The 26,961-nt window shown below is 36.9% G+C and overlaps 1 protein-coding gene across 1 annotated transcript in view; it reads left to right on the top strand.

Annotated features, from left to right (window-relative positions):
- LOC118836406 (vomeronasal type-2 receptor 26-like) overlaps positions 1-26,961 on the top strand; it is a 36,703-nt gene that overhangs the window by 5,657 nt on the left and 4,085 nt on the right. The window contains exons 3-5 of the mRNA XM_036743714.1: positions 498-1,301; positions 3,350-3,577; positions 21,969-22,092. Of these exons, the coding sequence (XP_036599609.1) occupies positions 498-1,301; positions 3,350-3,577; positions 21,969-22,092 (1,156 nt within the window). The remainder of the gene's footprint in view (positions 1-497; positions 1,302-3,349; positions 3,578-21,968; positions 22,093-26,961) is intronic.

The raw sequence follows: 26,961 nt of genomic DNA, 5'->3' as shown, positions 1-26,961 counted from the left end.
CCGAATGTATGGTGCTCAGTTGGGCTCAATAATTCTGCTGTCAGGCAGAGGTGGGATGGCAAAAATTTTTAAAAAGAATAATCACCCCCTTTGACTAACTTACATCATAAGAGATACCTTAAGGTATCATAGAATGTTCACCGAAACTGAGACAAATGTGAGATATAGAGAAAAAAAAGTTATCTCACAAAAATATATGGATCAAGGAAAGAAAATTGTGATGGTTGTATTGAGGCAAGGTTCTTAGAAGATGTGGCACCTGGTCATAGGTGCCAATATCTATTTTAGAGATGAGATGAGCCTTCAGAAGTGGGGAGGGAGACAATAAGATGCTGAGAAGATGGAGGGTCAAATTCTGGGAATACTGATTGGTCTATGCAAACATGTAGCAAAAAAGATGGATTGTTAAAAAATGGAAAGATTCAAGGCCTGTTATATGGTATTCTTTAGGTCATACTTCAGTCTTAAAATTGATCATGTTTTTTTTCTATTCTCAGATCACTTATGGCCCATTTGATTCCATCCTTATGGAGAAGGTCCATTTTCCCAGTGTTTATCAAATGTCACCCAAGGATTCTACCCTTGCCCTGGGAATGGTCCGATTAATGGTGCATTTCAACTGGACATGGGTGGGACTGGTTATAACAGACAATACCAGGGGTGAAACATTCCTCTGGGATATAAGACATGAGATGGCCAGGAAGGGTGTCTGTGTGAACTTTATAGAGAAGATTCCTCCCACTGAGAAATACATAATTAATTCCCATTATAATATCATGGCAAGGATTGATGGATCTTCTGCAAATGTAATCATTATTTATGGGGATAACAATTCATTAATGACATTGCAATATTCACAATTGCCTTACTTAATTTATAAAAAAGTGTGGATTACCACCTCTCACTGGGATTTTACCGTAAGACCCCATCGCATGAATGTTAAAAGTTTCAATAGAGCTCTGATATTTTCAGGTCAGACAAAAGAGATTCCAAGTTTTAAGCCATTCTTAAGGACAGTTAAACCTTCCAAATATCCAGAAGATATTTTCCTTAAGAGATTTTGGAACTCAGCTTTTCTGTGTCCATTTGACTATGAAAAAGTGGATCAAGAGGACTGTTCACCAAACGCTTCTTTAGAGATGCTGCCTTTGCGGTATTTTGACATGTCTATGCCTAGGCAGAGTTACAATATCTACAATGCTGTGTATGCTGTGGCCTGGGCTCTCCACAAAATACTCTTAACTAGATCAGAAATGGAATACCTGGGAGATGAAGGCAGCCCAGTTCTATATCCCTGGAAGGTAAGTTTCCATTTGCAGCACAAGAAAGTTGACATGTCTAAACTTCTATCCCATTCATAGGGCTGCTATCTCTAGAAAATAGGGAGTTAGTTACTCAGGTAAGTGGCTTGTTGACTATTTTCTTCTAAGACCCAGGCCTGCATTTTTCTGATTTGATGATGCCAGTACTGGCTCTTTCAGAAGTCACTTTCAGTCATGTTTAAGACTTTCTCTCCAAATCAATAGGAGCTTAGGAGTGATGTCAACAGTAGGTAACATATTTTGGTCTTTATTTCTAGACTGATCAGAGAGACAGTAAAGTGAGCTATGAGTGTCTGAAAAGTGGTACTAAAGCCTGTACGTAATGCATTTTCTGCTCTGTTATCCCAATTTGAAGACAGAGAGAAGTCAGAGGACTCACAACCTAGCTATTTCCCATCCATAATATGTAGAACATCCACCCTTAGAATGTCCTGTCGGTTTCATCACACTGTCAAAGGAATCTTTGGCAGAAAATAATCTTTGACTCAATAGTTCCTGACAGGTGGATGCAGGGTTTAGCTGATGGGATTCAGGATACATAAATGATGTGAGAAGACCCAGGTTAGACAAGGTTAGCACACTAATGCTCCAGGGGCTAATTTGTCCTTTCACCTGGTTTTTTGCGTAGTCAGGAGACTGAAAAAGGGTACATAGTGCTCAGTTCTGGTAATCATAAGTAAAGACGAACATTGATAAGTTGGATGTTGACAAGAGGAGTGTACTGATAGAAAAAAGGATCTTGAATTCATGACTTATGAGGTTCAGATGAATGGACTTGGTGTTTTTAGCTTTGGGGAGGGTGGTATTACTCAGGAGGAGATGCATGATGTTCAAGTATTTGGATATCCACGTTGCTGTATAGGGTTGAAATTATCTCATTTTATGATGAGGGCTAAACTTGGAGTTACAGTTAGAAGTTGAAAAGAGGACAATTTAGGTTTGATATCAAGAGAAAAACAGCAATAAATCAAAGAGTAAATAAATGAATAACAGCAGCAGCAATTTGTGAAAATTAGATTTGGACAAAAATATAATGAGCTGCCTCATTAGATGATATGGTTTCTTTCCTTGGAGGTTTTCATGCAGAAGCTGGACGATAGTTTGTTGAGTGTTATACTGAGAATTACTTTCATATGTGGTATTACTTGATAGCCTATGTTGTCCCTTTTTACTTCCAAGTTTTCTAATTCTGTGGGGAAATGGAAGCCCATGATAGAAATGAAATAGTATCATTACTATCATCATCATTATTATTATCAGTATAATTATCATTATTATTAACCACTTTAAGCCTCAGTTATTTTATTTGCAAAACGTGGAAAAGTGTCCTGTGACACATACCTCACAATTTGGGTATGAGAACAATACATTGGGAAACTCAAACTGGAACAGATAATGGGTTTAGTGGCTGGGCTGTTCTCTGTGATATCTGAAATAACTGAGAATAAGAGAGATGAAATCAGCATTGAAGAAGGGCAAATATTATTTTTAATTACCAAAATAGAAGGGTAGATTTGGAAAATGATGGACCATTAAGCATGACTTAATTACCTGCATGGAAATTTAAAATTGGATTATCAAAGATAAACTAAAAAAGATCTCCAGCCAAGATGGATTCCTGGAAAAGAAACAAACCATACAGTTCCTACATACAGACTCCAGCAAAATTCTGAGGTTCACACCAGAGTGAAGAAAGATCCAAGAAATCAAATTGGCATCTACAATGATTTCTTCCACTCCAGGCCTTAATCATTTAGAAAAGGCAGTGAGGTGGAGCAAAGGTGATGAAAAAAGGTTTAGGAAGGTGAGGCATGGTGAGAAATGAACCAATAGAAAGTTTTGATCAAATAAAGGAATTGAAAAGGTTTGACTAAGGAAGCAGAATCCTTGGGGGTTTACTAGGGTTGAGAGGCAGATTATGATTTTTCCCTATGTTTGACTGAGGAGAAGGAAAGATATCTTAACAATTCAAAATCTTTTGGGTGTCCTTGCATTGAAGAATCACTTCAAGTTCTTTTCCCATTCAGCTGCACTCCTTTCTTAGAAACATCGAGTTTAACAACAGTGCTGGTGACCAGGTGTTCATGGATGAAAAAAGGATCCCCATGGCAAACTATGATATTGCCAATTTTGTAGACTTTCATAATGGTACAGAAGTGCTGGTGAAGGTGGGAGAATTCATATCTCGTGTTCCCTTTGGTGGAGATTTTTCCATCCATGAGAATTTCATAATGTGGAATGAATTTTATACAAAGGTTAGTAGTAACTCACAAGGTGCTTTTTCAGAGGGTGTAGATATTATTGATGGGAATATTGGTTTCCCCTTTTGTTTCCTTCTATGTGATATACATTTTTTGTTTAATATTTTATGTTTCCCTAATTATATGTACAATTTTTAACATTCACTTTTTTTAAAATTTTGACTTGTATATTCTCTATTTCTCCCCAAATTTTTATTCCCCCACATTGAGAAGGAAAGCAATTTGATGTAGCCTATACATGTGCAGTTATGCAAATGATATTTCCATGTTAGTCATGTTGTGAAAGAAAACACAGACAAAAAATTCAAGAAAAAAAGAAAAAGCATTCTTCAATCTTCCTTCAGACTCCATCAATTCTTTCTCTGGAAATGGATAGCATTTTTCTTCATGAGTCCTTCAGAATTTTCTTGGATCATGGGATTGCTGAGATCGGCTGTCATTCACGGGTGTTAATCAGACAATATTTCTGTTACCATATACAATTTTCTCTTGGTTCTGCTCATTTCACTTTGCATCAGTTCATATAAATCTTTAAAGAATTTTTTGAGAGCATTCTGCTCATCATTTCTGATAGCATAATAGTATTCCATAGCAATCATATGCAACAATTTGTTCAGTCATTCCTCAACTGATGGATATCCCCTCCAGTTCTTTGCCACCAAAAAGAGCTACAATAAATATTTTAGTACATACAGATTATTTCCCTTTTTGTTTCTAATCTCTTTTGGATACAGACTTAGTAGTGGTATTATCTGGTCAAAAGTTGTACATGGTTTGACAATCCTTTAGACATAGCTTCAGATTGCTCTCCAGAATAGTGGAATTAGTATACAACTTCACCAACAGTACTTTGGTGAAATAGAGGACTTTGAAACACCTCTCATGAACAGACCAGAGCTGAATCAAAAATTTGGTTTTCAAATAAAAGATTCAAGAAAAATATAAAAAGGGAAACAGCAAAGAGAAATCATAAGGAATTTGACAAATTTGAAGTGTTTACATTCCTACATGGGAAGATGATACTTGTAACTCATAAGAACTTTTTCATTATTAATACAATTTGAAGTAGTATACATAGACAGAGGGCAGAGTGTGAGTTGGATGTGATGTAATAATTATCAATAAAATAAAATAAAATTAAGTGGTGAAAAAGGAGAATATGCTGGGTGAAGAGGAAAGGGAGAGGTAGAATGGGGCAAATTTTCCCACTATCTTCTCCAACATTTTTCATTTTCTTTTTCTATCATATTAGCCAATATGATAGGTGTGGAATGGTAGCTCAGACTTGTTTTAATTTGCATTTCTCAAATCAACAGTGTTTTCAAGCATATTTATATGACTATTGATACCTTTGAATACTCTATCCAAAACCTGCCTGTTTATATCTTTTGACCATTTAGCAATGCAGGAATGGCTCATTTTTTGTAATATCAATTAATTTGCGACTTTCTTACTGTTTTAAAATGATTAATTAAGTGTCTTTGATTGAGCCTTACTAGGTGCAAAGCCCCAGGCCAAAACCCCTATCTACTAGGTGCTAAGCCTATGTGGGCATGAAGCCCTCAGGGTCCTAAGGGGAGTTGCTAAGGCCACAGCCAATAGTAGAAGCCTAAGTTCTGGTTGCTCAGATGATGTTTGATGATGGCTAAAGAGTGCATAAAAGCAGAGAAAAGAGCTATTTGCTTGGGCCTCTCACTCTTGGAGGTGTGTTGATGTGGACACTCTGGGCAGCTGTAGTTAAGAGCCCTCCAGCTTGTAAACCTGGATGTTGGGACTTTGTCAAACCCTGGTAACTATGCATTGAGATTTGAATCAGACAAGGTCTGTATGTTGATGTTTGTAATTTGTTTGTATTTGCTCTGAAGTTCAGGGTGCTGGCTTTTCCCCTGAATTAAGTGAATGATATTGGTATGTTGGATTGAAATAAGATGGTTAACCCCCTGAATGCTGTTTACCTTAGCAAAGCAGATCAAAAGAACCTGTGCTTGCAGCATTTTTGTTGTTGGGCTTGTGTTGGTTTTTCACCCCCACAGTAGCTGCTAGATGGATTGTTGCAACACTTTTTAAAATTGGACTCATTTCTCTATATATTTGAGAATGAGGTTATTATCAAAAAAGACTTGCTGTAAGTTTTTTCACAGTAATGATCACCATGTTATTTCTCTCCATCTAATTCACCCTACCCACTTATCCTACTTTCTCCTTTTACCCTATCTATTCTCAAAAGTATTTTGTTTCTGGCTTTTATCCCCACTGCCATGTGCTTTCTCTTCTATCAGCCTCTCTTTCTTTTATCTTGTTTCCCTCCTACTTTCTTTTGTGTAACACAGATTTCTGTACTCAACTGTTTGTGGATATCACGCCTTTTTTGAGCCAGTCCTGATGAGTAAGATTCATCAGCTTCTCCTCATCACCTTCCCCCTTTTCCCCTCCATTGCAAATGCTCTTTTGCTCCTCTTTTAAGTCAGACAATTTACCCCATTCTACTTCTCATTTTCCCATTCTCCCAATGCATTCTTTTTTCTCACCCCTTAATTTGGTTTTATTTTTGATAATCATTCCATCACATTCACCTCATACTTAGCCTTCTATCTATGTATACTACTTCTAATTATACTAATAATGAAAATGCTCTTATGAGTTACAAATGTCATCTTCCCATGTAGAATTGTAAACATTTCAACTTTGTGGAATTTCTTATGATTTCTCTTTCCTCATTCCCCTTTTTATGTTTCTCTTGAATCTTGTATTTGAAAGCCAAATTTTTGATTCAGCTCTGTTCTCATTAGAAATATTTCAAAGTCCTCTATTTCACTGAATGTCCATTTTCCCCTTAAGGATTATACAGTTTTTTCTGGGTAGGTCATTCTTGGTTGTAATTCTAACTCTTGTGCGCTCTGGAATATCAAATCCCAAGCCCTCAATCCTTTAATGTAGAAACTGATAGATCTTGTATTATCCTCATTGTTGCTCCAATTATTTGGGTTGTTTCTTACTGGCTACTTAGAATATTTTCTCATTGGCCTGAGAACTCTGGAATTCAGCTATCACATTCTTGCAAATTTACATTTTGAGATCACTTTCAGGAGGTCATTTGGTGCTTCTTTGAATATCTAGTTTACCCTCTGATCCTAGAATATCGAGGCAATTTTCCATAATTATATGAAGAATGATGTCAAGGTTCTGTTTTAAATAATGACTTTCAAGTAGTCTGACAATTCTCAAACTATTTCTGCTGGATTGAATTTCCAAGTCAGTTTGTCCAATGAGACATTTCACATTTTCTCAAAATTTTCATTTTTTTAGCTTTTTAAAAATTGTTTCTTGATGTCTCATGAAGTTACTAGCTTCCACTTACTCGAATGTAATTTTTGAGGAATTATTTTTTCAGTAACCATTTGTACCTCCTTTTCCATTTGGCCAATTCTACTTTTTAAGGAATTGTTCACTTCAGTGCATTTTAAATATCTTTTTCCTTTTGGACGATTCTGCTGTTTGTGCTAATTTTTTTTTTAAATTTATAGAATAAAACAAACATTTCTATTAGTACAATAAAAAAGATTATTTTACATGAAACTATGAATCTACTATGCAAAACCTGCTATTCCATTCAAATATACAACAAAATTATAGTTTAAATTATTGTCACTTTTTTCTTCCTTCTCTCCACCCCCTACCCTAGAGATGGTTAGTATTAGAAACAAACAGGTATTATATATATAATGCATATATATGTATATATATGCATATTATATATATATATAAAATTATTCTATATATACTATTTATCAGTTCTTTATCTGGATGCAGATAGCATCTTTATTATGTCCTTTTATCATTAATTTAGGTATTTATAATAGACAAAATAACTTATTCTCTCAAAGTCACTCTTTTCTTTAAAATTTAATTTATTTAGTTTTCAGCATTGATTTTCACAAGAATTTGAATTATGAATTCTCTCCCCATTACTACCCTCCCACCCACTCCAAGATGGTGTATATTCTGGTTGCCCCGTTCCCCAGTCAGCTCTCCCTTCACACCCCTCCTGTTCCACCCCTCTTTCCCTTCTTCTCTTGTAGGGCAAGATAAATTTCTATGCCCCATTGCCTGTGTATCTTATTTCCTAGTTTCATGGAAAAACTTTTTTTTGTTTGTTTTTGAACACCTGTTTTTAAAACTTTGAGTTCCAAATTCTCTCCCCTCTTCCCTCCCCGCCCACCATCCCTAAGAAGGCAATTTAACATAGGCCACATGTGCATCATTATGTAAAACCCTTCCACAATACTCATGTTGTGAAAGACTAACTATGTTTTGCTCCTTTCTAACCTATCCCGCTTTATTGAATTTTCTCCCTTGACCATGTCCCTTTTCAAAAGTGTTTATTTTTGATTACCTCCTCCCCCATCTGCCCTCCCTTCTATCGTCCCCCCTTTTTTATCTTCTTCTTTCTTCTTTCCTGTGAGGTAAGATACCGAATTGAGTGTGTATGGTATTCCCTCCTCAAATCTGACGAGAGCAATATTTACTCATTCCTCCTCACCTGCCCCCTTTTCCCTTCCTACAGAACTGCTTTTTCTTGCCACTTTTATGCAAGATAATTTACCCCATTCTATCTCTCCCTTTCTCCCTCTCTCCATATATTCTTCTCTTATCCCTTAATTTGATTTTATTTTTTTATATATCATCCCTTCATATTCAACTCACCCTGTGCCCTCTGGCCCTCTGTCTGTATATATATACATATATATATACATATATATATATATATACATATATACATATATATATATATATACACACACCCCTCCATATATACATACATACACACATACGTATATATATAATACACATATATATTTGCATATTCCTTTCAGCTACTCTTATACTGAGGTCTTCTGAATTGTCCACATCATCCTTCCACGTAGGAATGTAAACAAAACAGTTCAACTTTAGTAAGTCCCTTATGATATCTCTTTCTTTTTTATCTTTTCATGCTTCTCTTGATTCTTGTGTTTGAAAGTCAAATTTTCTGTTCAGCTCTGGTCTTTTCACTGAGAAAGCTTGAAAGTCCTCTATTTTATTGAAAATCCATATTTTGCCTTGGAGCATGATACTCAGTTTTGCTGTGTAGACCATTCTTGGTTTTAATCCTAGCTCCGTTGACCTCCGGAATATCGTATTCCAAGGCCTTCAGTCCCTTAATGTGGAAGCTGCTAGGTCCTGTGTTATCCTGAATATTTTTCCGCAATTCTCAAGTTGTTTCTTTCTGGCTGCTTGTAGTATTTTCTCCTTGATCTGGGAGCCCTGGAATTTGGTGACAATATTCCTAGGAGTTTTCTTTTTTGGATCTTTGTCAGGAGGTGATCGGTGGATACTTTCTATTTCTATTTTACCCGCTGGCTCTAGAATATCAGGGCAGTTCTCCTTGATAATTTCTTGAAAGATGATATTTAGGCTCTTTTTTGATCATGGCTTTCAAGTAGTCCAATAATTTTTAAATTATCTCTCCTGGATATATTTTCCAGGTGAGTGGTTTTTCCAATGAGATATTTCACATTGTCTTCCAATTTTTCATTCCTTTGGTTCTGTTTTATAATATCTTGATTTCTCATAAAGTCACTGGCTTCCACTTGCTCCAATCTAATTTTTAAGGTAGTATTTTCTTCAGTGGTGTTTTGGACCTCCTTTTCCATTTGGCTAATTCTACTTTTCAAGGCATTCTTCTCCTCATTGGCTTTTTGGAACTCTTTTGCTGTTTGAGTTAGTCTGTTTTTTAAGGTGTTGTTTTCTTCAGTGTATTTTTCAGCATTTTTTGGGGTCTCCTTTAGCAAGTCATTGACTTGTTTTCATGGTTTTCTCACATCCGTCTCATTTCTCATCCCAATTTTTCCTCTACTTCTCTAACTTGCTTTTCTAAATCCTTTTTGAGCTCTTCCAAGGCCTGAGACCAATTCATGTTTTTCTTGGAGGCTTTTGATGTAAGCTCTTTGCCTTTGTTAACTTCTTCTGGCTGTATGTTTTGGTCTTCTTTGTCATCAAAGAATGATTCCAAGATCTGAGACTGAATCTGAGTGCGTTTTCACTGCCTGGCCATGTTCCCAGCCAACTTACCTGACCCTTGAGTTTTTTGTCAGGGTATGACTGCTTGTAGGATAAAGAGTACTTTGTTCCAAGCTTGAAGGGATGTGCTGTTGATTTCAGAGCTATTTCTATACAGCCAGCTCTGCCACACCAGCACTTCTCCTCCCCCAAGAACCGGCAACCTGGACCAGACTCAGATCTTAAGCAGGCTTTACACTCCTGCTCAGATAGGCCACTTAATTCTTCCCACCAGGTGGACCTGGGGCCAGAAGCAACTGCAGCTGTAGTTCTGTAGCTGCACCACCCTCACTGCCCCTGGGGCGGTGGCTGAACCTTGAACTCTTTTCACTCTGTACCTGCAGCTTTTCCCACTAACCTTCTCTGTAGTCTTTGGTGTTTGTGGGTTGAGAAGTCTGGTAACTGCCACAGCTCACTGATTCAGGTCACTAGGGGCTCCCAGTCTGGTTGGTCCAGGCACAGCATATGCTGGGCTCTGCTCTGCCCTGCTCCAAACTCCATGCCCAATACACCTCATCCAGTGACCATCCAGGCTGTCCTGGGCTGGATCCCTGCTTCTCTCTGCTATTTTGTGGGTTCTGCAGTTCTAGAATTTGTTCAGATCCATTTTTATAGGTTTTTGGAGGGACCTGGTGGGGAGTTCATGCAAGTCCCTGCTTTCCAACTACCATCTTCCAAAGTCACTCTTAAAGCAGTCTTGCTATTACTGTATACAATGTTCTCTTGGTTCTGCTCATTTCACTCTTCATTACTTCATGAAAGTCTTCCTATCTTTTTCTAAAATCATTGAGCTCATCATTTCTTTTAGAAGAGTAGTATCCCATCACATATACTAGAGTCATTACCCAATTCATGGGAATCTCTGCAATATCTAGTTCTTTACTACTCCAAACTGAGCTGAAATAAACATCTTAGAATATATATGTTATTTTCCTTTTTCCCTAACATCTCTGGAAATGGGCTGAGTAGCTGTATTGCTGGGTCAAGAGCATAGGTAATTTAGTTACACTTTGAGTGTAATTTCAGATTGCTCTCCAAGATGATTGGATCATTTTACAATTCCTAAAAGAAATGAATTAGTGTCAGAATTTTTCCACATTCCCTCCAATATTTGTCACTTTCCTCTTCTATCAGTAAAGGCAATGTGGTAGGTGCAAAATGGTATCTCAAGGTTATTTTAGTCTCCATTTCTCTAATCAATAATGATTTAGAGCATTTTTATATGATCGTAAATTATTTTGATTGCTTCAATGGAAAACTGCTTGTTCATATGCTTTGAGCATTTATGAATTAGGAAATGCCTCATTTTTTATAGATTTGACAAAGATTTAATTACTATTTGTGAATTTCCCTTCATTTTATTTTTACTCACTGTTCTTCTCAGTCTCTCTTTCTACCCTATCCCTGTTACATTATATTTTACCCTGACCCTGGTATTCCTTATTTTACCCTCCCCTCTAGAACTCTTATTTATCTTCTCCTGCAGCCTTCTAATCTTATTCTGTACACCCTCTTAAAAGTCATTCTCCCAGCTGGTCCCCCAGTTTTCCCACCTCTCTAGAAGTTCAAAAGACTTCTAAACCCCTTTAGATCTAATTATTTTTCCTCTTCAACCCAGATAAGAGTAAGGTTACATCATTACCAGCCTTCAACACCCCCCCTTTTCCTCTGTATGAGTTCTACCTTTCACATCCCACTTTCATTATACAATTGCTCTTTTTTTCCTTTTCATACTCAATTTTGTTTTGTAGAATCATCCCATAATTTACAACTCAGCAACAACCTTTCTTTCAAACTACTTTAGTAATGATAAGTTTTAAGAATACTGATTTTTTTCATATATCATAAATAAATAGTTTAGAAGTTCTTATATCATAAGTAAACAGTTTATTAGTGCCTTATAATTAGTGTTTAATAACTTCTTTCTGCTTCTTCTGGATATTTTCTTTGATTTTTTTAAATTTTAGACAAATACTAAAACTTAAATGCATGATAAAAAGAAAAATAAACATTACAAGCTTAAATATAATATAAAAACATGTCATATGCACAGCAGAACATAGGAGAGAATTCAAAATATGTAGCAATAACTTAATGCTGTCCATCTTTTCTTTGCTTCCTTGCAGGTTTAATTTTATTTTCTGTTCTATGCTTTGCTTTGTTCTTTTTTCCCCATCCTCTTCCCCCTACCTACCCCCACAGGGCTACAATTGATCAAGGATATATACATACATAGGTATTGATATATACATACATGTATACATGTATACATATACATTCAAATATACATGCTTACATATATAAACATATACTTTCCTTAAGAGATTCTACTTACTAATCTTGTTTTGTTATGTTTGTACATATCTTTTTCTGATCTTCCCTAACTCCTCTACTTTACTTCTACCTGCTACCTTGCCCTCCTATTACTTAACCCGCCCACACTCCAGCAATCCCTCCCTTATCCTCCCATTCCCCTAAATCTAAAGACTCTCCTATATCCCCCATTTAATGTATTCCCTCATCCTCCCCTCTACAGATCCCTCTTTTATCCTCTCCCTGCTCCCTATCCCCTCAGGGTTTTATTTCTTTATAAGTTTAGAAGACTTTTATACTTTTCTAGATATATATGTATTTCACTCTCTTAAAATAATTGTTGAGGAAAGTAGATTTCCAGAATTAACAGTCCCCCTCCTCCATCTAATTCCTCTGTATTGATTTTTCCTCTTGTACCTCATTTGTATAAGATAATTACTCTTTTTAATTTGGTTCCTTGCTGGGGGCAGAGCCAAGATGGCAGCTGGAAAACAGGGACTAGCGTAAGCTCCCTGCCAAGTCCCTCCAAAAACCTATAAAAATGGCTCTGAACCAATTCTAGAACTGCAGAACTCACAAAACAACAGAGGGAAGCAGGGCTCCAGTCCAGGACAGCCTGGATGGTCTCTGGGTGAGGTCTATCTGGCACAGAGCTGAGAGCAGAGCAGAGCGGAGTGGAGCAGAGCCCAACATGAGCAGCGTGGACCAACCAGACCAGGAGCTGGGTGGAGGGTGCCCTAGCACCCTGAATCAGTGCGTTGCAGCAGTTACTAGACTTCTCAACCCACAAACACCAAAGAAAACAGAGAAGGTTAGTGGGCTGAGGGAGTGCAAGGAGTTTTCGGTTTGGCTACCACCCCGGAGGCAGTGGAGGTAGGGCAGCTACAGAAGTACAGCTGCAGTTGCTTCCAGCCCCAGGCCCACCTGGTGGGAGGAATTAAGTGGCAGATCAGAGCAGGAGTGCAGAGCCTGCTGAAGATCTAAGTCCAGTCCTGGTTGGGGGGTCTTGGGGACGGAGGAGTGCTTGTGTGGCAGTGCATCCGCCCAAGCTTGGAACATAGTTCTCTAAACTCTACAAGCAGTCGTACCCTACTGAAAATCTCAAGGGTCAAGTTAGTTGACTGGGAATATGGCCAGGAAGCAAAAACGCACCCAGATTCAGTCTCAGACTCTGGAATCCTTCTTTGGTGACAAAAAAGACCAAAACATACAGCCAGAAGAGGTCAACAAAGTCATAGAGCCTACAACAAAAGCCTCCAAGCAAAACATGAACTGGTCTCAGGCCATGGAAGAGCTCAAAAAGGATTTGGAAAAGCAAGTTAGAGAAGTAGAGGAAAAATTGGTAAGAGAAATGAGAAGGATGTGAGAAAACTATGAAAAACAAGTCAATGACTTGCTAAAAGAGACCCCCCAAAATAATGAAAAATATACTGAAGAAAACAACAACTTAAAAAATAGACTAACTCAAATGGCAAAAGAGCTCCAAAAAGCCAATGAGGAGAAGAATGCCTTGAAAGGCAGAATTAGCCAAATGGAAAAGGAGGTCCAAAAGACCACAGAAGAAAATACTACCTTAAAAATTAGATTAGAGCAAGTGGAAGCTAGTGACTTGATGAGAAATCAAGATATTATAAAACAGAACCAAAGGAATGAAAAAATGGAAGACAATGTCAAATATCTCATTGGAAAAACCACTGACCTGGGAAATATATCCAGGAGAGATCATTTAAAAATTATTGGACTACCTGAAAGCCATGATCAAAAAAGAGCCTAGATATTATCTTTCAAGAAATTATCAAGGAGAACTGCCCTGATGTTCTCGAGCCACAGGGCAAAATAGAAATTGAAAGAATCCACAGATCGCCTCTTCAAATAGATCCCAAAAAGAAATCTCCTGGGAATATTGTCGCCAAATTCCAGAGCTCCCAGATCAAGAAGAAAATACTACAAGCAGCCAGAAAGAAACAATTTGAGTATTGCGGAAACCCAATCAGAATAATCCAAGATCTGGTAGCTTCTACATTAAGAGATCGAAGGGCTTGGAATAGGATATTCTGGAAGTCAATGAAGCTAAGACTAAAACCAAGAATCACCTACCTAGCAAAACTGAGTATCATGCTCCAAGGCAAAATATGGATTTTCAATAAAATAGAGGACTTTCAAGCTTTCTCAGTGAAAAGACCAGAGTTGACTAGAAAATTTGACTTTCAAACACAAGAATCAAGAGAAGCAAGAAAAGGTAATCAAGAAAAAGAACAAAAAAAAGAAATTGCAAAGGACATACTAAAGTTGAACTGTTTTGTTTACATTCCTACATGGAAAGGTGATGCGCATGATTCATGAGAGCTCAGTATTAGGGTAGATGAAGGGAATATTCACACACACACACACACACACACACACACACACACACACATATATATATGTTTATGTATATATATGTATAAGTGAATGTGTATGTATGTATATATGTATGTGTTTGTATATACATATATATGTGTGTGTATATATATATATATATATATATATATATATATATATATATAGAGAGAGAGAGAGAGAGAGAGAGAGAGAGAGACAGAGAGAGTGGGCACAGGGTGAGTTGAAGATGAAGGGAAGATATCTAAAAGAAATAAAATCAAATTAAGGGATGAGAGGGGAATACATTGAGAGGGGGAGATAGGGAGAGACAGAATGGGGTAAATTATCTCGCATGAAAGTGGCAAGAAAAAGCAGTTCTGTAGGAAGAGAAGAGAAAGCAGGTGAGGGGGGAATGAGTGAATCTTGCTCTCATCAGATTTGACATGAGGAGGGAATACCATACATACTCAATTGAGTATCTTACCCCACAGAAAAGAAGAAGGAACAAGATAAAAAAAAGATAATTACTCTTTCAGCTGTTCTTAAATGGTTTTATTTTTGAAGTTATATGATACTCAGGTCTACCCCAATCTTTTTATAACCTACCTAATTACTAGTAACAATTTTAGACATAGGTTTTACTTACATAACTTTTCCATACATGAAAGGTAAACACTCTATTTTTATTTAGTCCTTTGTAATTGGTCATTGGTATGTACCTTTTATTTCTCTTGGCTCTTGTATTTCTAATCTTCTATTGAGTTAACTGTTTGTTTTTTAACAGAGTGCTGAAAGTCTGACAGTTAATCAAATGTCCTTTTTTCATTCAGAATCTTGCTTAGTTTTGCTGGGTATGGTATTTTCAGCCAGACGTCCAGTTCTTTTGCTCTTCAATATATAGTGTTCCTAGACCTTCAGTCTTTTAGTGTCACCACTGCTAGGTCTTGTGTGATTCTAATTGTGGTACTATCATATATAGTTTTTTTTTCTTGCTGCTTATAATGTTCTATCATTGATCTGGGGTTTTCAGAATTTAACTATAATATTTCTGTGAGTTTTCCTCATAGGATTTCTTTCCTCTTTTCCCCTCTTGTTCTAGTGCTTTAGGACAATTTTCTTTAATTATTTCTTATATTATTGTATCAAGATTCTTTTTTATCAGAATTTTCAGGTAGTCCAACTATTCTTAAGTTTTCTCTTCTTGATCTGTTCTCTAGATTCATTGTTTTTCTTATGAGATCTTTCACATTCTCTTCTATTCTTTTTCATTCTTCACTTATTTAAAAATTTCTTTGTCTATTATTACTTCACTGGCTTCCTCTTGCCCAATTGTGATTTTTTGCAAAATTAGAACTGTTTTTGTTCCTACATTTCCACACCACAAAGAGAAATTTCCATACATAAAAAGGTGCAAAAATAATAGAACTACATATAAACCTATGAATTCTGCCTCATATCACTTGCTTTAAATATATGATTCTATACTTTCTTTAATTTCAAACAATTCTGCTTATCACCTTAGTAGCTGAATTTCCCTTGTGTGAATTTACACAAAATATTACAATGGCCCTTTAAGACATCATTTTTACTATTATCACATTAGTACTAACTCTCACCACTGTTCACTAACTTCCCTTTCTTCCTCCCAATTAACAACACAAAAAGGAGAGGTGAGGAGGGGTGGAACAGGGTAGAAAGTTGTAACAATTAAATCCACAAAGTGGCCATGTCTAAAAAATGTATGTTTTTTCCTTGTCTGAAGGAGGGTAACATCCCTAGAGTATTTTCAGGTTTTTCTCTTTGCATTGTTGTCATACCGCTTCAAATACTTCTGATTCTGCTTATTTCACTTTGCATCATGTTCTACTAGCCAGGATTCCGTGAAATCATCTCTCATTTCCTTTCTAGATTTCTCTGAACTCGAGTTTGTATTCCAAACCTCCTGCTCAGTTCAGATCTTTCCATTAAAAATTCTTCAAAATATTGTATTGTGTTAAATGTCAATTTTTTCCTATATAGGATTATACCAAATTTTGCAGGGTAGTTTATTCTTGGTTGTAAGCCCATCTCTTTTGCCTTTCTAAATACTGAATTCCAAGATTTCCTCTCATTTAAGGTTGAAGCTACCAGGTCTTGTGTGATCCTGACTGTAATTCCTTGGGACTTGAACTGCTTCATTCTGGATTCTTGCAATATTTTCTCTTTGACATGGGCATTTTGAATTTTGACTATGACATTCCTGGGAGTTTTTAATTGGGGATTTATTAGAGGAAGTGACCTATGGATTCTTTCTATATCTATTTTGTCTCTTGGTTCTAAGAAACTTGGGCAATTCCCTTTTATGATTTCTTCATATACACTATCCAAGCTTTTTATTATATCAATGTATTCAGGGAGCCCAGTAATTTTTATATTATCTCTTCTAGACCAGTTTTCCAAGTCATTTGTTTTGTCACCAGATATTTTAAATTTTCTTCTTCAAGTTTTTAATCTTTTCATTTTGTTCTAATATTTCTTGCCATCTTATAGAATCATTGATTTTTGTTTGATCTATGCCTGTTTTCAAGGACTCCACTTCTTGCATATGGCCTACTATTTTCTTTTCTAAGTTATCTATTCCACTTCCAATTCTTTCCTCCAGGTCTTTTATTTCATTTTTATCCCTTCCTCCATTTCTTCTAGGAATTTACATAGTCCTCATGGAAAGTCCATTTTTTCCTTTGAATGTATGTTTAGAGTGGTTATGGAATTGCTTTCTTCTTTTGGAGGATCTCTAGTTTTGATACTGGTGGACGTTTTCATCTTTAATGTATTTACCTCTCCAGCTTTAATTTCTGAATTGAGGCTTTGTGTTATGCCCAGGGTATTGCCCCTGGTAAGCTTCTGGGTGGCATGACTAACCAGACCAGTTCTTCTCAATTCCCTGGGTTCTTCCCTTGACTTCCACATCCTGAGATTAGGCCTGTTTGGATTTTTGAGGTTTAGAGCTGAAACCTCAGCATTATAGCACTTCCAAGCTCTCCATCCCAGGGATTTTGAAAAGGAAAAAGTGGTTTTGCAGACTACAGTCTACATGAACCCATTGGTTAGACTGGGAGTTGTAGACCCTAGTTTTATTTCCAGGACACCCATTTTCTATTGTCTGTATTTTCTTCTCTCTGTCTGTCTGTCTGTCTGTCTCTCTCTCTCTCCCTCCCTCCCTTTGTTGCTTTATTTCACAAGCCACAATTCTGATTTTCAAGGAGCCATTTTCTTCCTTAAGATTCATGATTTCCTTTTCTAATTGCTTGACTTTCTGTCTTAATCTTCTTCTTTTTCTTGTATTATTTGTATTTTTCTTTTTAGTTTTTGCTCAGTCTCTCTCATTTGATTTTTAAAGTTTTTACATTCTTCAATGAATTATTTTTGGGTAGGTGACCATATGACATTACTCTTTGGAGTAGAAGAGGGTTTCTTGCTTCACTATCCTCCTCTGAAGATGAACTCCAGTCTTCTCTATTCTCATAGTAGCTCTTTATGATTGGATTCTTTCTTCTTTGCCTGTTCATTTTTTGTAATAATTTAGTTTATTATAATCACCTCAAGTCCTGGGGAAAGGGGGATGTTGTCTCTGGCCTCTGATTCTCTTCAGTTTTCCCCTCTGACCTTGAACTCAAAACCAAGAGCTCTAGCCTTCTGTAAGTGCCAACATCCATGCCCCACTGTTTCTGCACTCACAAGGCATGTGCTGGTTCTTTCTCACTCCCAAAGCTCTCTGAGCAGCACAGCTAGGTCTGGCATTCTGTGTCAGCAGAGGTTCCCTAGATCTTCCCCAGCTCAGATACCCAACTCCCCTCACTGTCCAGGGGGTAAAAGTACCTGTGGCTGGGGCAAGGCAGCCTCCTAACCCAGCTACCCCGAGGGCTTCTATCACCCCACTCCCACACCCCTTTATCCCCTGTCCCCTTACTTTATTGTAAGACAAGATAGATTTCTATACCCATTGCCTGTATATCTTATTTCCCAGTTGCATGTAAAAACAGTTTTTAACACTTGATTTAGAACTTTGAATTCCAAATTTTCTCCCTTCTTCCCTTCCCTACCACTTCCTGGAGAAGGCAAGCAATTCAATATAGGTTATACTTGTATTGTTATGAAAAACACTTGCATAATAGTCATGCTGTGAAAGACTAACTATATTTCCCTCCATCCTATCCTTTCCCCTTTTATTCAATTTTATCCTTTGATTCTGTCCCTTTTCAAAAGTTTTTGCTTCTGACTATGACCTCAACTAATATGTCCTCCCTTCTGTCATTCCCCCCTCATTTTCCTTCTCCCCTACTTTCCTCTAGGGTAAGATACCCCAATTGAGTGTGTACGCTATTCTTTCCTTAAGCCAAATCCACTGAGAGAAAGGTTTACTCATTGCCTTTCACCTACCCCCTCTTCCCTTCCATTACAACCACTATTTCTTGCCTGTTTTAAGTGAGATAATTTGCCACATTCTATCTCTTCCTTTCTCCTTCTCCCAATATATTCCTCTCTCACCACTTAATTCTTTTAGGTATCATCACCTTATATTTAACTCACTCTGTACCCTCTATATTTAGACAGAGAGATAGATACATATATATGTATATAAATATATATATGTATATGTGTATGTATGTATGTATGTATGTATGTATGTATGTACATATGTATGTATGTAGATTCCCTTCAACTACCCTAATACTAAGAAAGGTCTCATAAGTTACAAATATAATCTTTCCATGTAGGAATGTAACAGTTCAACCCTCATGATTTCTCTTTCCTGTTTACTTTTTCATGCTTCCCTTGATTCTTGCATTTGAAAGTCAAATTTTCTATTCAGCTCTGGTCTTTTCATCAAGAATGCTGGAAATTCCTGTATTTTATTAAAAATCCATATTTTGGCTTGGAGCATTATACTCAGTTTTCCCAGGTAGGTGTTCTTGGTTTTAATCCTTGCTCCTTTGGCCTCTAGAATATCATATTCCAAGCCCTTCAATCCCTTAATGTAGAAGCTGCTAGATCTTGTGTTATCCTGATTGTGCTTCCCCAAACTCTAATTGTTTTTTGTAGCTGCTTGCACTATTTTCTCCTTGACCTGGGAACTCTGGAATTTGGCTATAATATTCCTAGGAATTTTCCTTTTGGGATCTTTTTCAAGAGGCAATTAGTTGACTAGTCTACCCTTTCAGTTTCTATTTTATGATCTGGTTCTAGAATATCAGTGCAATTTGCCTTGATGATTTTTCAAAGATGATGTTCAGTCTCTTTTTTTGATCAAGGCTTTCAGGTAGTCCAATAATTTTTTAAATTCCCTCTCCTGGATCCATTATCTAGGTTAGTGATTTTTCCAATGATATATTTCACATTGTCTTTTATTTTTTTCATTCTTTTGGTTCTGTTTTATATATTTTTTTATTTCTCATAAAGCCATTAGCTTCCATTTGCTCCATTCTAATATTTAAGGAATCATTTTCCTCTGTAAGCTTTTGGATCTCCTTTTCCATTTGGGCAGTTCTGCTTTTTAAGGCATACTTCTCCTCATTGGCTTTCTGAATCTCTTTTGCCATTTGAATTAGTCTATTTTTAAGGTGTTATTTTCTTCTGTCATTTTTGGGTCTTCTTTAGCAAGCTGCTTACTTTTTTCATGATTTTCTAGCATTCCTCTCATTTCTTTTCCCAGTTTTTCCTCTCCTTCTTTACCTTGATTTTCAAAATCCTTTTTGAGCTCTTCCAAGGCATGAGGCCAATTCATATTTTTCTTGAAGGCTTTTGATGTAGGATCTTTGACTTTCTTGTCTTCTCCAGGTTGTATGCTTTGATCTTCTGTGGCACAAAAATAAGATTCTATAGTCTGAATTTTTTACACAGCCTGATCATTTTCCCAGCCAATTACTTGACTTTTGTGCTCTTTGTCAAGGTATGACTCTGCTTCCAGAGTGGAGAGTGCTATGTCCCAAGTTTCAGTGTTTTTTTGCTGCTGTTTTCCAAACTACTTGTAGGCACCTGTAAATGAAAGCAATTCATAAAGAAATTTGAATTTCAGACTAGCTTTTGAAGATACAGAATAACTACAGGGCAAATGGCCAACATTCACTGGATTATAGAGAAAGTTATGGAGTTCCAGGGAAAAAAAGACATCTACTTATACTTCATTGACTACATCAAAACCTTTGACTGTGTGGATCACAAAAAATTATGTAACAAGTCCTCAAAAATATGGGAGTGCCAGATCATCTTCCTTGTGTCCTAGAGAACCTGTATGTTGGTAAAGAAGCAACAGTAAGACTGAACATGGAACAACTACTTGGTTTAAATTTTGGAGAGAAGTACAATAAGGTTGCATAACATTGCCTCATTTATTTAACTTATATGTAGAGGACATCATGCAAAATGCCAGGCTGGATAAATCAAAAGCCAGAATTAAGGTTTCTAGAAGCAATATCAACAATCTCAGATATGCACATGATACTATACCGATGGCAAAAAATGAAGAAGGATTAAAAAACCTCTTGATGAGGGTGAAAGAAGACAGTGTAAAAGCTGGCTTGAAACTAAATCAGTAAAAAAAAACCCCACTATGATTATGGCAAGTAGTTCCATCCCTTCCTGGCAAATAGGGAAGAAGAAATGGAAGCAGTGACAGATTTTATATTCTTGAGCTCAAAGATCACTTGGCCATCTCTGCGTCTTAAACTTAGCCAGTTCCATCATTTGTAAAATGAGAATAATAATAGCATCTACCTCTCAAGCTTGTTGTGAGTGTCAAAATGAGTTAATATCTCAAAAGCACCATGCATACTTTAAAATAGTCTATTAAAGCTTGCTAAAATTAGGGTTGTTTAAAAGGAATCTATTTGGACTTTGTCTATTTGTTTCTTGACAAAAGATGTCACTTACTTGTTAGTACTTATATATGGCTACTTTCAAAGGAGACACCTTTCACAAATCCTCAGTTCTGTTGTCCCTGGCAGGAACCACTTCAGGGTAATTCTTTAGACAAAATGAAAAAAAAAATCCTGTACTAACATACTTAGATGTACATATATGTGTATAAGTATATAGAGAAATAGGACATGTATAACATGTGCATATGCAGTTTAAATATAAGTTATTTGGAAATTATTGATTGCTTCTCAATTGACTTCCTGGGTCTTTTTTAAAAAGATAGAATCGTATTTTATTCATTTAATGTTTTCCAGAATTTAGTACTGTATCTTTTATGTATTAGGTAATGAAGAAATGTTTGTTGGTTGATTAATTGATTGACTGAATCCCTTGAAACAAGAACCAGTTGGCTTCTCCTGATCTTGAAAATTAGAAAAAAAATGAGGTGGCTACATGGTGCAGTGGATAGAACACCAGCCCTGGAGTTAAAAGTACCTTAATTTCCATCCATTCTCTCATGCTTACCAGCTTTGTGACCCTTGGCAAGTGACTTAACCTCTATTGCCTTTAACAAAAAATCTCTTAATGGTCCTTCTTAAAAACAAATATAAATTCTACATTTGTGGCCTCCCAACATCACTTATTCCCAAACTTCGAAACACCTTCTCGACTACTTGAATGAAAAGCCCCTTCAAAGAAATTTCTCCTTTTCCAGACTCCCTGCTCTGTGTGCAGTGAGAACTGTGGCCCTGGATATCAGAAATCTGTCCGTGAGGGAGAGTCCATCTGTTGCTTTGACTGTATCCCCTGCCCAGAGGGGGAGATTTCCAACCAGACTGGTAAGTATGTACAGAGGTGTACACCCTTCCCTTACTTTACAAGAAAGAGCTATGCATATGGGGGGCAGAATTGGCATAGACTCTAAAGGGCACATATAATTCTGTGGAGGCCACTTAGTTGGAGCATATGTAGGAAAACTAGTGGAGAAATGCCAGAGACGAAGACAACCTGCCAACTAAAACATCAGGTATTTGAAAACATCTTGAAATACTGAAAAAAATCTTGAAAACCCCATTGAGATAATAGATGGGTATGGCTTTACTGGGAAAAGCCTGCAGCTAGTGACTCAAAAACCTAAAGACAAAGTGCTTATGAGTGATAGACCTGCCCCTCAGATAATCAAAATATTTCCCCCACTTTTGATGTTAACCAATCATGAAATGATACTGCCTCATTCTATTTAGTTCTCTCCCAAGTTTATCAAAGCAGCTAGCACCTTAGGGGAGAGGTCCATGATTGGAGGAAGATTTGGGACCCAATTAATTAGCATTTTCTAATAAATGTTTACAATAAATTTCTAATAAATTCAAAATGCTTAGTCTCATTCTTCTTCTGTTACACATTGGATAGGGATTTGGGGATCAAATAACATAATATGATATAACATGGTATGATAATTGCATATAATGTCATATGTTATGAGATGATACACAGTGATGTGACATGATATACAGGTATGCAATATGATACAATTTAGTGCGATATAATGTAACGGAAAGTTATATGATAGGATGTAACACAATATTAATGCAATATAATGATTTAATGTAATACAGTATAATGTTATATAAAGTAATATAACAACTTATTATGTAATCCTTAAAGTTGTGAGAATTCATGTTTATATTTTGATCCATTTGTATCTAATATCGTTTTCTTTTATGAATTGTTGTGTTGTTGTTGTAGTTTGTTTGCTGTTGTTGTTTGGTTGATTAGTTGTCTCCAAGTCTTCATAACCCCAATTGGGGTTTTATTGGAAAAAATACTGAAGTAGTTTGATATTTCCTTCACCAGCTCAATTTATAGACGAGAAAATTGAGGTAGGGTTAAGTGACTTGCCCAGAGTCATACAGCTAATAGCTATCCATAGCTAGATTTGAACTCAGGTCCTCCTGACTGCTGGGCCAACACTCTCTCAAGAATTAGAATTTCTTTCTCTTGGCTTTATCTCTTTAAAAATAGTAATTTGGTCTTTCAGTTATTTTTGCTCAAGCAGGTTGAGGTAAGATTGTTCCCATAGTATTCCTTCTGTCCCCTTTCAAACATCTATTTTGTCACCCTTTAGAACAATTGAGGTTTTGTTCCTTAATTCATTTTTTCTTCTCCCATTTATTTAGTTATCCAAATTTTACCTTTTTGTTTATTGGAATTAAATAAAATCTGCCTAATTCCTTTTTTCTTCAACTCATTATTTGTTATTGTTTAGACTTATTTTGCTAAAAAAAAAAAGATATTCTGCTTCTTTCCTTATTGAATTCCCTTCTGTTTCCCTCTACTCTAAATTTCCATTTACCGAGATTCATGGTATTTTTGATTATTTATCCCTTTTCTAGTCTACATATTCTTTAGGGAACTAAAACTACTGCTGTGTTATTTCCTTGTAGATCCTTGCCCTCTGCTTTTTCTTTTTAAATGAATAACTCTTAAAGTTATCAATTCTTTCAGGAGATATGTGATAGAAGGAACAATGCATGATAGAATATTTATGGAATCTTAATATTACTCCTTGTCATTTTCATGATCATTTTCTTTCCTATTTGCCATGATGATGATTATGATAATGAGGAAGAGGAGGAGGAGTAGGAGGAAGAAGAGAATGGTGATGGTGGTGATGCTGCTGAAAAAATAGTTGTAATATAATAGTAATAATGAAAATATATTCTTTTCAGGAAGAGATATTTGTATAGTCCCTTTCCTTTCTTGTTGATTCTAGAAATCCCTGATTTTCATGATAATTTTAAATTTTAACCACTATTTATCTTGAGTTTACAGCACTGAATGTGTTTTTGCTTTTTTTGTTTTGTTCTGTTTTCCTTTGACAATCTCTGTGGATACTTTTGATTTCCAATTTATTTTCTGGGCGATGACACACTGTTTTTGGTCTGTCATGTTCTTCTTGGAGACCTATTATCAAAAGTTGCATCTCTCGGGTGGAGCCAAGATGGCAGCTGGAAAGCAGGGACTTGCTTATGCTCTCCCCCAAATCCCTCCAAACACCTGTAAAAATGGCTCTGAACAAATTCTAGAGCTGCAGAAGCCACAAAATACTAGAGGGAAACAGGTCTCCAGCCCAGGAGAGCCTGGATGGTTGCTGGGAAAGGTCTATCTCATGGTGCTGGGAGCAGAGCGCAGGCCAGCATGGGCCATACCAAGACAGACCAGACCTGGAGTCAGTCATCCAGAACAGGCCTTAAGGCCATGAATCATTGAGCTGTGGCAGTTACCAGACTTCTCAACTCACAAACTCCAAAGAGCAGGTTAGTGGGAAACTGCGAGATCAAGGTGAGAGGGGTCCAGCCCCATCCCTGGGGGTGGTGGAGGTGGTGCAGCTGTGGGGATGGCAGCTTCTGGAAGCTCCTGAGGCTTCCTCCAGAGCTCCAGCATCAGCTGCTTCCCAAGTACTTGGCTCACACCGTGCGAGGAATCTAGCAGGAGAACAGAGTGAGAGTGGAAGGAGTGCTTTGTGGACACAGAGGCAGTTTCTCTTGCTGAACCCTGCTTGGATCTGGATTGAGGTCCAGTTGGCAGCTCTTGGGGGAGGAGGAGTGCTGCTGTGACAAAGCCTGTGGTGATGGTGGAGTAGAATTAGCTCTGAAAACAGCAGGACTTGGACCCTAAAGCTTGGGAAAAGTACTCTCTACTCTACCAGCAGTCATACCCTGACAAAAAGCTCAAGGGTCAAGTAGTTAGCTGGGAACATGAACAGGCAGTGAAAATGAACTCAGATTCAAACTCAGATTCAAACTAAAGCTCTAGATTCCTTTTTTGTTAACAAAGGATATCAAAACATACAGCCAGAAGAAGTCAACAAAGTCAAAGAGCCTACATCAAAAGTCTCCAAGAAAAAATATGAATTTGTCTCAGGACATGGAAAAGCTCAAAAAAGGATTTGGAAAAGCAAGTAAGAGAAGTAGAGGAAAAATTGGGATAAGAAATGAGAGTTATGCAAGAAAACCATGAAAAACAAGTCAATGACTTGCTAAAGGAGACCCAAATAATGCAGAAGAAAATAAAACCTTAAAGAATAGACTAACCCAAATGGCAAAAGAGCTCCAAAAAGCCAATGAAGAGAAGAATTCCTTGAAAGGAAGAATTAGTCAAATGGAAAAGGAGGTCCAAAAGACCACTGAAGAAAATGCCACCTTAAAAATTAAACTGGAGCAATTGGAAGCTAGTGACTTCATGAGAAATCAAGATATTATAAAACAGAACCAAAGGAATGAAAAAATGGAAGACAATGTCAAATATCTCCTTGGAAAAACCACTGACCTGGAGAATAGATCCAGGAGAAATAATTTAAAAATTATTGGACTACCTGAAAGCCATGATCAAAAAAAATATCTAGACATGATATTTCAAGAAATTATCAAGGAAAACTGCCCTGATATTCTAGAACCAGAGGGTAAAATAGAAATTGAAAGAATCCAATGATCGCCTCTTGAAAAAGATTCCAAAAAGAAAACTCCTAGGAATATTGTTGCCAAATTCCAGGGTATTCAGGTCAAGGAGAAAATACTACAAGTAGCCAGAAAGAAACAATTTGAATACTGTGGAAACACAATCAAGATAACACAAGATCTAGCAGGTTCTACATTAAGGGATCAAAAGGCTTGGAATATGATATTCCAGAGGTCAAAGGAGCCAGGATTAAAACCAAGAATCACCTACCCAGCAAAACTGAGTATAATGCTTCAAGGCAAAATATGGATTTTCAATAAAATAAAGGACTTTCAAGCTTTCTAAATGAAAAGATCAGAGCTGCATAGAAAATTTGACTTTCAAATACAAGAATCAAAAGAAGCATGAAAAGGTAAACAAGAAAGAGAATTCATAGGGACTTACTAAAATTGAACTGTTTTGTTTACATTCCTACATGGAAAGATGATGTGTGTAATTGAGGAAAACTTTCTCAGTATTAGGGTAGGTGAAGAGAATATACATATAAATAGACAAAGGGCATAAGGTGAGTTGAATGTGAAGGGATGATATCTAAAAATTAAAATAAAATTAAGGGATGATAGAGGAATGTATTGAGAGAGGGAGAAAAGGAGAGATAGAACAGGGTAAATTATCTCAGATAAAAGTGGCAAGAAAAAGAATTTCTGTTGGAAGGGAAAAGGGGGCAGGTGAGGGGGAATGAGTGAATCTTGCTCTCATTGGATTTGCCTTGAGGAGGGAATAACATACACACACAATTGGGTATCCTACTCCACAGGAAAGTAAGGGGAAGGGGACAAAAAGGGGATAATAGAAAGGAGGGCAGATAGGGGAGGAGGTAATCAAAAGGAAACACTTTTGAAAAGGGACAGGGTCAAGGGAGAAAGTCAAATAAAGGGAGATGGGATAGGCTGGAAGGAAATATAGCTAGCCTTTCACAACATGAGTATTGTGGAAGTGTTTTACATAATGATACACATGTGAGCTATGTTGAATTGCTTGCCTTCCTACAGAGGGTGGGTAGGAAGGGAAGAGAGGAGAGAATTTGGAACTCAAATTTTTAAAAGCGGATGCTCAAAAAAAATTGTTTTTTGCATGCAGCTGGTAAACAAGATATATAGGGAATGGGGCATAGAAATCTATCCTGCCCTACCAGAAAGTAAGGGGAGAGGGGATGTGTGGGGAGTGGGGTGACAGAAGGGAGGGCTGAC

The sequence above is a fragment of the Trichosurus vulpecula genome, chromosome 2 (assembly GCF_011100635.1).
Source record: "Trichosurus vulpecula isolate mTriVul1 chromosome 2, mTriVul1.pri, whole genome shotgun sequence".
NCBI classification, from domain to species: domain Eukaryota; kingdom Metazoa; phylum Chordata; class Mammalia; order Diprotodontia; family Phalangeridae; genus Trichosurus; species Trichosurus vulpecula.
This window is presented reverse-complemented; position numbering and strand designations above follow the sequence as displayed.